General features: G+C 32.1%; 2 protein-coding genes across 2 annotated transcripts; both read right to left on the bottom strand.

The window, feature by feature from the left end:
* Positions 1-965: 965 nt before the first annotated feature.
* On the bottom strand, positions 966-3,845 carry LOC122052090 (chaperone protein dnaJ 72-like). The gene is made up of 3 exons (XM_042613488.1): positions 3,344-3,845; positions 1,940-2,009; positions 966-1,293 (listed from the first exon to the last, which is right to left on the bottom strand). Exons 1-3 carry the CDS (start codon positions 3,748-3,750, stop codon positions 1,231-1,233), a joined length of 540 nt encoding a protein of 179 aa, XP_042469422.1. The 5' UTR covers positions 3,751-3,845; the 3' UTR covers positions 966-1,230.
* Positions 3,846-5,071: 1,226 nt separating this feature from the next.
* On the bottom strand, positions 5,072-8,574 carry LOC122052091 (calmodulin-2/4-like). Its single transcript, XM_042613489.1, has 2 exons — positions 8,417-8,574; positions 5,072-5,665 (listed from the first exon to the last, which is right to left on the bottom strand). Exons 1-2 carry the CDS (start codon positions 8,490-8,492, stop codon positions 5,292-5,294), a joined length of 450 nt encoding a protein of 149 aa, XP_042469423.1. The 5' UTR covers positions 8,493-8,574; the 3' UTR covers positions 5,072-5,291.
* Between the last annotated feature and the right edge of the window lie 1,954 nt (positions 8,575-10,528).

The following is a 10,528-nucleotide window of genomic DNA, read 5'->3' on the forward strand; positions in this document are numbered from 1 at the left end:
TGCCTTTGAGGTGGAGGTTATTACAGTTTCTGTTATTCCCGACGAACTGTTCAAATGAGCTGATCTTGATTATCCACTCGATCAATTACATGGATGATGGATCATATGTTATTATTTTTATTTGCTCCTTGTGCTTTATTCGCTTTCTTTGTTATGTATACATACTGTTTACTAAGATGGCGATTACTAGAAAGGATAATCTGGCGATTACCATAGAGAAGAGGAAAGAGGAGTGTTCTTGATCTTTTCTTTACATGTCAATTTCTTTGAATTCTGAAGGTTTAATATGAGATTTAATTCATATACAATTCAATTAGTTAGATTGGTAGAGTAAAAGGGTAATCTGGTGCACGAATCTCTCTCCAATACATGATCCCAGGAAAGGGTCACTCTACATTGCAAGAGTTTATTTTTGAAACTCGAACTCGTGATCATCAAGTCACACATCAAAGAATTTTATCGTTATGCCAAGGTTCCCTTCATTTCATTTAGATAGTAAAGTAAATTAAAAATTATTTAAATCTACCACAAAGTTTAGGTTTGAGTGTCCAATCTATTATCCATTTAATTTTCATTAAATTTGTATTAATTTGATAATTTCACCCTGATGTGGATGCTTGATATTGAAGTGAATGATTTGGGTTTCTACTAATTTTATAAAAATCTAACATCTGATAGACTTAAAATAATTAAATATTAGTGAAAAGATAATAATAAAATAAAATTTATTAAATATAAATATGATATAATAGGGAATCGAGTTCAATGGTATTAGAAGATTTAGTAGTATAAAAGTTTTGTTATTGTAAATATAATTAAACATATTACCAGACTATTGACCAAGGTAATTTGAAAGTGATTAGGAAGATAAGTCATATCAAAAAATACTAATGATTTTTATATAATTTAATTCTTTATAATTTGATTAACACAACATATAAACTTCAATTATGTTATTTTTGAGATGCTTGATTAAAGGGATTTAAATATCAAGAATCACAACAAAATACAAATTCCCAACACAAATTCTTAATCATTCAAGGAACAAAACCAACAATAACACTAAACCTCAGTGCTCTTACACAGCTCAGTTGTTTTATCTGTAGGGGAATGCATAGTATGCTAAGATAGAGATTTATTTGGATGACAGGGAGAGAAAAAAACAAAAGAAGGATAAAAATGAGTTATACAAGAATTTACTTAATTTCATCATCCACTCGGGACAAAGCTTCAGTTGTTCTCCTTCTGAGCTTTTATCTGTTCAATGGATTCCATAGCTTCTTCAAATGATTTCTGGAGGGAGAAAAAAAGCCAGTGAATCAAAGGACCAAACAAGTGTAATTTAAATTATCAGTGAAAGTATTAACTCAACTGTTTACAATTAGCCATCCTAATCTTATTTCAGTGTAGAAATTTATGTGGTGAGTTTGATTCATGGAGTAGAATGAACAAGGAATAAGTCTTCGATTTCATTTTTACAATCAAATGTGCTATATCCATGGGAATTGAGTAGAATAGTAATCCTTATGGCGACCAATACACATATTAATCGAGGAAGAGGAAGACTACATAAAGTTTGATTAGCAATAATAAAACATGATAAAATTCATTTAAATATAGAGAATGATATAGTAGAGGATTGAACTCAATAGCATAGAAGGATTCATATATCCGGCCTCACTTAGTGGGATAAAATACTTGGTAGTTATTGTTGTAGTAGTAGTCTTTATGAACCAAACACACCATACAATTAATACACCCAAAGGAACACGAAAAGCTCTTAGAAAATGTAACAAATTAAGCATCCCGTGAAAGTTTCGGTTGATAATATTTGTCCAATTTCAATGCCTGTTATTTTAATTCGAACCTCAAATTTATGAACAGGAGTAGTAAACAATGTTTATAAATTGGAAGAAAATTATTAGATGAGAAATCATACCCCCGAATTGTTCATTTTCCATATAGTCTCCATGCTTCTCTCAACAACAACAGCACCTCCTAACAATATGCTGCACAGAATGAAGCATGTTAGTGTAATAAAAAAGAAGACATGCAAATGACACTATGGTAGGATCGTCAGAGAGCTTGAAGGGTCCTGTTGTTTTGATACACAGATTCGTCTCACCATAAAATATTCTTGGAAGTATGCGACAACTCCAAGAGCATTCAAAGATGTGTACAAATCATCTCGTCGCCCCCTTTCTAATGCAAATTGAACAACATATCTATCCGTTGATGGTTTCATCCTCCCATCGAGAGGCTATGTGATACCAACAAGAGTCCTATTCTTCTCCTCTTCATCCTACCTTGGGTGTCGCTTTGTAAGGAGGTCCGTGAAGTTGTGTTAGTTTCAAAGGAGGGTAGAGATTCATTGTAAATGTTGAAACATATCGTCGTTTTTTATTTTTTTTGTTTTACGTCTCCTTTGGTTTCTTCTTTGACTCCATTTTTGGTCCCTTCCAATATGGTATTCCAGACGGAAAACGGTGCCAAAGAACACTATGAAGGTAAACAAAGAACTAACACATGCTATTCTAGCTCTTTGTATTAAGAAACGAGCATTCCAGTTTAGGTTCAGTGTTTGGCCTAAACGAGTTTAAGCTCCAAAACTCAAGGTAAGAGTTGGTTAAATCATCCTCCAAAGGAAACCCTCTATTGTATCTAAAGCATGGTTTGAAATCTTGTACCAGGTGGTACAGTCTATATCATTCGAAACCCGATACTACAGTCTAATATACTCTGTTGTTGTGTCAATCATGTCGATGAGTAGCATGTTATACTAGCATTCACCAGTTCTTGACTGAGGCTACAGAACACATAAAATAATGTTTGCTATCTTTTAATAGATTTTGTTCGGATAATACAATATCAAAACTGTATCATTCAAGACAGAACATAAAGTCCAAAATTGTGTTTTTGTGTTATTTTCTTCCTTTTTATCCATTTCTTTTCTCTTCAATTCTCCACCAGTATCCTACTTGTATCGTACCAGGTGGTACAGTGGATATCAATCCGATAAATTATTGAAATCTGATACTATTTGGCACAGGTAATCTATTCTATGTTGTCGTGCCAATCATGTTGGCATTCAAGATGAATTAAAATAATGTTTGTAATCTTTTTATAGACTGTGTCCATATTATAATTGTGTTCTTTTTCATCTTTTTTATTCATTCCCTTCCTCTTCAATTCTCCTAAACATTTCCTAATTAGGTCTAGGAAATTGATCTCATGTAGCAGCATATCCCAATTCCTAAACATTTGTAGTGAACAATGATCTAGAAAGCAGAAGAATTGTAGATGCAAATTCGATTGAATTGAAGATTTAGCAGAAGAAGAATACCTCGCGAAAGCCATGCCCACGAGAAACCCTCGCGTCGTTATGAGTCGGAACAGCATCGCCGCGGCGTCCACGCGGTCTCCCGCCGCCGGCCTGCGGTAGCCATACTGGCGCCACCCTCCATAACGCGCCGAAGAGTAAGAAGAAGAAGAAGGCCCTCCGCGGTTCCAGCGATCGGAGGAGCCGCCGTCTCGGCAGGCGCTGTCGTAGTCGGCGCGCCTGCGGTCGTCGAGCAGGACCTCGTAGGCCTCGGAGGCTTGCTTGAACTTGAGAGAGGCGGCCTCCCGGAGGTCCTCGGAGGATTGGGAGTGGCGGTCGGGGTGGAACTGGAGGGCGGAGCGGCGGAAGGCCTCCTTGATCTCCTCCTTGGTGGCGCCGCGACTCAACCCTAGGGTTCGGTAGTGATCCATCTGCGATCGGGGAGAAGGAGAAGGAGAAGGAGAAGGAGGAGGAGATTGAAATCCAGAGCCATGGAACGGAAAGCTTCGAATAATCAAAACGAAAGGCTTCTAAGGAACCAAGACTCAGTTTTCTTTCCATTAATTAAATAATTAATATTATTAATAATATTATGGGTAAAAATCAAAAGAGTATTTTTTTATAGCAAAAAAAAAAAAAAAAAAAAAAAAAACCTCCCATATTTTCAAACCTTCATAGGAACGTCCACTTTAATTTTTCTGTCATCTCATCCGACCAACTATACAATTACTCAATTATCATATTGAATCGAGGGTGCATTGTATTGGCTAAGAAACTATAGCTACATAGTAGTATGTAATAACTATAAAATTATAACTATTATCAATATTGTAATAACTATAATTTTATAATCTCAAGATTTAGGTAGAAAATATAAGCGTGAGATAATAATGATAACAATGTATTAGAAGGTAATTGAGAAATTGTATATGAGTTACCGGTAGGGTGAAATGTCATTTTGATAAAAAAAAAAAATTCAAAATGGAACCCCTTTTTTGATTCCAAAATATAACGACACTCTTTTTATTTTTATGAAATCATCATACTCTTTTTCATTTATTATCAAAATAACATTCTATCTCATTTTTTTTTAAAAAAAAATATCCTCTTTTTCTAGCATTATTGTAATAATTACGGTGTCATTCCTGCTATAATATATGTCTTCAATTCTAATCAATACTAATAATATTATATTATAAATAGTTACTCATCATAATTACTACAACATAGACAATTTATTTCTGACAATACTAATCAATATTATATTATAATAACTATAAAATTATAGTGGTTATATAATTGTAAAAGTCATCTCTTATCAATATTATATTGTAATAATCACGAATCATTCTGTTTATTTTTTATCATCTACATTTTATAGCACCAATTGTTATAATTGTATAATAGTTATAAGATCATAACTATTATAGTTGCATAGTCAAGTTGTGATATTTAAGTGGCACAATATCACATGAGAGGAGAGATCAAATCCCTAAAGGAACAATTTCTTGTGGAATAAAATTCCTCTCATCTAAAAAGGTTGCTCGGTCACCTTGATTTATTCCTTTCATCTCGCTATGAGACCAATAGTGTGGGACGCTTGTGATGAGTGGATTACCTTTTGTCACATAATTACTATATTTGTATAATAGCTATAAGATCGAAAAGTTACGCTGGAACATCTTTTGAAATTAAAAGATGTTTTTTAAAAAACAAAAAATGGTTCAATATTTTAGAAATGGGAATAAGAAATTCATCAAACACAAGTTTAAATATTTTCAATAGTCGCCAATCAAATAAAGAGTCAAACAAGGGAAAGATGCTCAACGACAACAACATAGCAGTCTACCTTAACAAGGGCCAGTTAGAGTAAATGAGAGTCACCGAGTTTTTGTTTCACAACTAAAACAAGATTCTACAACTCAATCCATAAACACTGGAGATTTCCTCAGTTTTATTTTCTAGTCATGACTCACTTAGCCATCATGACTTTGACAAACTCGTCATAGTTGATCTGGCCGTCACCATCAACATCAGCTTCACGTATCATTTCATCGACTTCCTCATCGGTGAGCTTCTCTCCGAGATTGGTCATGACATGTCGAAGTTCAGCGGCAGAGATGAAGCCATTCTGGTCCTTGTCAAACACTCTGAAGGCCTCCTTTAGTTCCTCCTCTGAATCTGTATCCTTCATCTTGCGGCCCATCAAGTTGAGAAACTCTGGGAAGTCGATCGTGCCATTTCCATCTGCATCCACCTCGTTTATCATGTCTTGAAGTTCGGCTTCTGTGGGATTCTGACCCAAAGAGCGCATGACAGTTCCGAGTTCCTTGGTTGTGATGCAGCCTACACAATAAAAGTTCTATAGCTTTTTCAAATGAATGCATAGACCATTATCAACAGGTAAAAGAACTTGTGGATCAAGCCAAAATTCAGCTACATCCAAGAAAACCAATCCTCTTCGGTAAATTAGATATTTCTGGCTATGTTCTGCTAAGAAACGAATGGCGAGTGGGAGGAAAAATCCAGTAAGGTCAGTCGAGCTCATTGGTTTATGATCCACTTGATCATTCAACTAGCAAAAGACAAGTTCAGTTGTCATAAAGACAAGGACATGGGCATAGTGTCAAAATCATGGTTGCCAAAGCGAAAAGCTAGAAATGAAGTCCACAAATAATCTTTTCCAGGAAGACAACAAAAATCTTCAATACTACCAGCATTAAACTGCAGAAAAATTCTTTTGAAAAAGAGCATGATTTTCACACGTAATGGACTGATTCTACTCTTTGATCACCAACATGGAAACTCTTGGATGAGCTAACTTAGCCAACAAAAGGATATATATGTATTCGACTCTCTGACCACAAACTTATCAATGCCCCCTATATGATAATCAAACTGACCATCAAACACCATGGAACATTTTGGTATCATATCTTAAACGAAAAGACAAAAATTACTCTACCAATGAGACTGTTCATCTTCCAAAAATGCTGCATGCGAATATTTGTGAAAAAAATATTATCCACCCAAAAGAAATGTAGCGATTGTTTATGCACAGATATGAGAAATTAGATACCGAACTATTGACAAATTAGGTATGGCTAAACCTTTTATCAGAAATCCACATAAAACCCTACTGGAATTTTACTGTTTCCTGTTAAAGGTTTTGGTAATGTATGATAAATGCTATACATATCTGATATTCATATATATAAATACAGCAAATATCTCCATGATAGAACATAATGAAATGGTCACTATGCCAAAGTATGAAAGTGTGTTAGTCTAAACCTTAATTGGTAGAATTTCAAATATCATTCACGCGTAAGAATTGATGTCACCTATATTCGGTTGAGTATGTCATGATGAGAACAATGGATGAGTCTTTATGCAGAGGCTTAATTTATCTCGTGGTAATACCTTGGAAATATCTTTAAATCTTTAAATTTTAAAAATAAAGACAATTAAGAGTAACTAATTCTCAAGAAGCATAAGGAAATTGACTTCCATTAAGCTATTGACCAATCAAGAGAGCAGGAAATGACCCAAGAGACATATACAGCCGACAATTTGATCAACTAGTGTAAATGTCTTTTGATTGGCTGGTCAGACAGGTTAGATCTTAAAGCTAGTATAAGTTTAAAAGTCAATAAAATGAGAAAGCAACCATTTTATGAAACTCAAGTAGTTAAAAATACAATTTGAAAAAACAAGTTGTATGAACTGAAAAGATGCTGGATATTTTTTTCCCAATTTAGCTGGTTATATCTATTATCACCAAGCTAAGTATGCAAACAGTTTATGTGTTGTTTAGTCTAAGCATGATAAGTTATGTGATACACATTATAAGTAGAGTTGTAACTCAGTCGAGCCAAGCTAGACTATGTTCAAACATGTTCATTTTTCTTATCGAGCATGTTCAAGTTTGTTTATTGTTTGAGCTTTTACAAAGCTCAAGTAGAGACATTGCCGTGTTATAATTTAGTTAGAACATTGATCCAATAAATGAAACTTCTATCCTTTTCTCTCGTTTTAACATATTATAGATAATATATGAAATCATAAAATTTATAAGATATCAAAAATAAGAGAAACAAATAATACCATAAATATAGACATTAAGATCATAATCGAGCTTTAGGTAAGTTAATAAGCAAATTTGTTCATGAACTAAAGTCAGTAGTGGTTATGATTGTTTATTTTATATATTTTTAAACATTGACCAAACATAACCAAACTCTTATAAAGTCAATTACTAAGCTTGTTCACAAACATTCTATTCATCTACAATCCTAATTATAAGTCACCAAAACAGATGCATATATATATTTTTAAAAAAATATGAAAAATAAAGACATTTGTCTTACTTTTTCTATTCTCTGTGCCATTCTTCATTTAACAAAAACAATTGAAAATAAAATAGCAAAGAAACACAAACATTGAAAATAAAAAAAACATAAGCTTGATACTCAGTTATACTTGAGTATTTAGTCATGATGAAACAAAACTCAATTATCAAAGGTGATCTCCATGAAACTAAAATAGCATGATAGAGAAAGTAGAATATCAAATTACATTCACATATGATCCATAATCATAAAAAAAACACAGAACATGACACAATTAGATGGAGATTTTTTCTAATAAATTTTTTTTTCTGAGCAATAGGAACATCAAATATGTAGCCCAACATTGCAGAGATTATTTCTATTGGTGACTAACTCAAATATAAACTTTGTGCACAGGAAACATATAGATCGTTGGGTCCTTAACCTAAAAGCATAAAACAAAGTAAATAAAAATTTCACCTGAAAGCTGATTTTATCAAACAAGATAAAGAAGATCGATCACAAATAAAACATTTCTGCAATCAAGATTACACAACACAAATTCAAAATATGCAATCTTAAGCGAGAAGATGCTATCCGTGTTCTAACGATCAAATCTAAAAGAAAACGATGTGAGTGAAGAAGACAAGGGAAAAAAATATCAGAATAAGTAGCGGAAAAAGGCAAGATTTGTTACGGATCTAACAAAATGTTGAAGAAGAAGAAGAAGAAGAGTAGAAATAGAATGAGACGGTGAGGATTTAACCATCGCCGTCCTTGTCGAACAAGCTGAACGCCTCCTTGAACTCGGCGATTTGACCGTCCGTTAGCTGCCCCGCCATGCCTGCTGCGCGATCGATCGAACTCCGCGAGTGAGCGAAACGAAGCCGGGGAAGAGAGAGAGAGAGGGGGCGAGAGCGATTTATGTTCTGGAGCACGACTTAATGCCCATATAAAGTGTCCGCAAGTTAACCAACTCAGAGTAGTACCTTCAGGAGGACCAGTTCGGGGCCCATGTAAAATTTGAATTCTGACGATCGTCTCGGAAGGGTGGAACGACTGGGCGTGACTGGAAAAAATTTCACATTTTTCTTTTGTTATAGTTCTCCTTTCAAAATGCCTTTTTCATACATTTTAAAATTGTTTTTTTCTGTGTGTGTGTTAGATTTCTTTTTCTAAAAATAAAATTTAAGATATATATATTTATATACCTGCACATTTTTACCAATACATATTTCTAGACGACCCTCATAAATTCTAATACCTCGATTCACTTTTCAGGATTTGGATGCTCGAACGCATCCAGATGTCCAAATATATATATATATATATATATATATATATATATATATATATATATATAGAGAGAGGATATCACTAGTTTTATTTTTTAATTTTTGAATTAAAAAAATTAATTAAAATATTTTTTTAAAATTTTATTTATAGGGTTCAGACTTTGGGTTATAATTTTTAAATTATTTTTTTTAGATTTTACCTCTAGGGTTTAGGCTTCCTAATTAAGTTATAGTATTTGGTTTTTAAAAAAAAATAAAATAAAATAAATTTAAGTATTTATTGAGTATTGTAATATGTTGAGGAGATATATTAATGTATTAAAAATTTATATAAGGAATTATTAATTTTTTAATTTAAAATATTAAAAAAATCAAAAAAAAAAAAAAGAGTGATCTCGTGCGCACGCAGAGTCACACACTGTGTGAACGTACAGGGAATCACTTATATATATATATATATATATATATATATATATGACATCTCGATCCAAAAAATGAATCGGGGGTGCTGGGAGAGTATCCGGGGCACCAAGAGTGTGCATATATATATATATATATATATATATATATATATATTTTGGTGCCTTGGACGTAGGGCGTAGTCAGGATTTAAAGTTATCTAAGGATGTTAGCTAACTATAATTAATACAACAAACTAATTAATTTAAAAATAAAACTAAGTATATAAATATAAAAAATAGAATAAAATGATTTAATACTCAATCTATTCTATTCTATTATTAAAATTATTTTTTTATTCTTCTTAAAATTAAACTCATTAATTATTATATTGTTAACTTCTTAAAATCAAACTCATTAATTATTATATTGTTAACTCCTATTCAATATTGATAACTATATAATATACTAAAAGATCTTCTTCCATCAAAAATTATTATAACAAATTTTATAGTTGAAAATACTTGTTCCATTATTATTATAGAAATGGAAATAGTTAAAATATTTAGAGATTTCTCTTGTAATGCTTGATAAAATAGATTTATTATCTTCATTATCTTTTATATCAAATGAAATATAAATATGAAATCTAAAGACTTAAACGTAATAAAAAAACTACTAACTTCACCAAGTATTGAGTTATAAGACTTTTCATCCACTATATTTTCTAACATGATAATCATAAAGTTATATATCAATCATGCAACAAATTAACTTAAAATTTGAACTACAACTAGTCTTCCCAAACTGTAGTAAATTTCTAATTTGATTTTCTTTTCTACTTCTATCACATTCAACAATAGTTTGTCATATGAACAACTTTCAATTCTTTAAACAATGTAATTCAGTATGGCATTTAGAAATGCGTTAATAAGGTTATAAATGAAATTTAATTTTTTAAAAAATAATCAAATGAATATCTTTTTTCAATAACTTTAGTTAATCCTAATTGAAGGAGAGGAATGAAAGAATGTAATAATATGCACATGAATCATCTTTTAAGAAAAGAGTTTATAATTCATTACAAGTTCATCACATATATTTCTAGCACCATAATATTCTTATACTTGTATATTATGGATATGCAAGTCATAACGATCGAGAATATTAGGTTTTTTTTTTTT

Source organism: Zingiber officinale, chromosome 3A (assembly GCF_018446385.1).
Source record: "Zingiber officinale cultivar Zhangliang chromosome 3A, Zo_v1.1, whole genome shotgun sequence".
NCBI lineage: Eukaryota > Viridiplantae > Streptophyta > Magnoliopsida > Zingiberales > Zingiberaceae > Zingiber > Zingiber officinale.

Excerpts from the sequence above, each read along its gene's own strand:
- LOC122052091 (XM_042613489.1), bottom strand. The coding sequence starts at position 8,492 with ATGGCGGGGCAGCTAACGGACGGTCAAATCGCCGAGTTCAAGGAGGCG. Across the intron at positions 5,666-8,416 it reads GTTCGACAAGGACGGCGATG|GCTGCATCACAACCAAGGAA; the intron begins GTTAAATCCTCA and ends TTTATTGTGTAG.
- LOC122052090 (XM_042613488.1), bottom strand. The coding sequence starts at position 3,750 with ATGGATCACTACCGAACCCTAGGGTTGAGTCGCGGCGCCACCAAGGAG. Across the intron at positions 2,010-3,343 it reads GTGGGCATGGCTTTCGCGAG|CATATTGTTAGGAGGTGCTG; the intron begins GTATTCTTCTTC and ends CATTCTGTGCAG. Across the intron at positions 1,294-1,939 it reads GGAAAATGAACAATTCGGGG|AAATCATTTGAAGAAGCTAT; the intron begins GTATGATTTCTC and ends TTCTCCCTCCAG.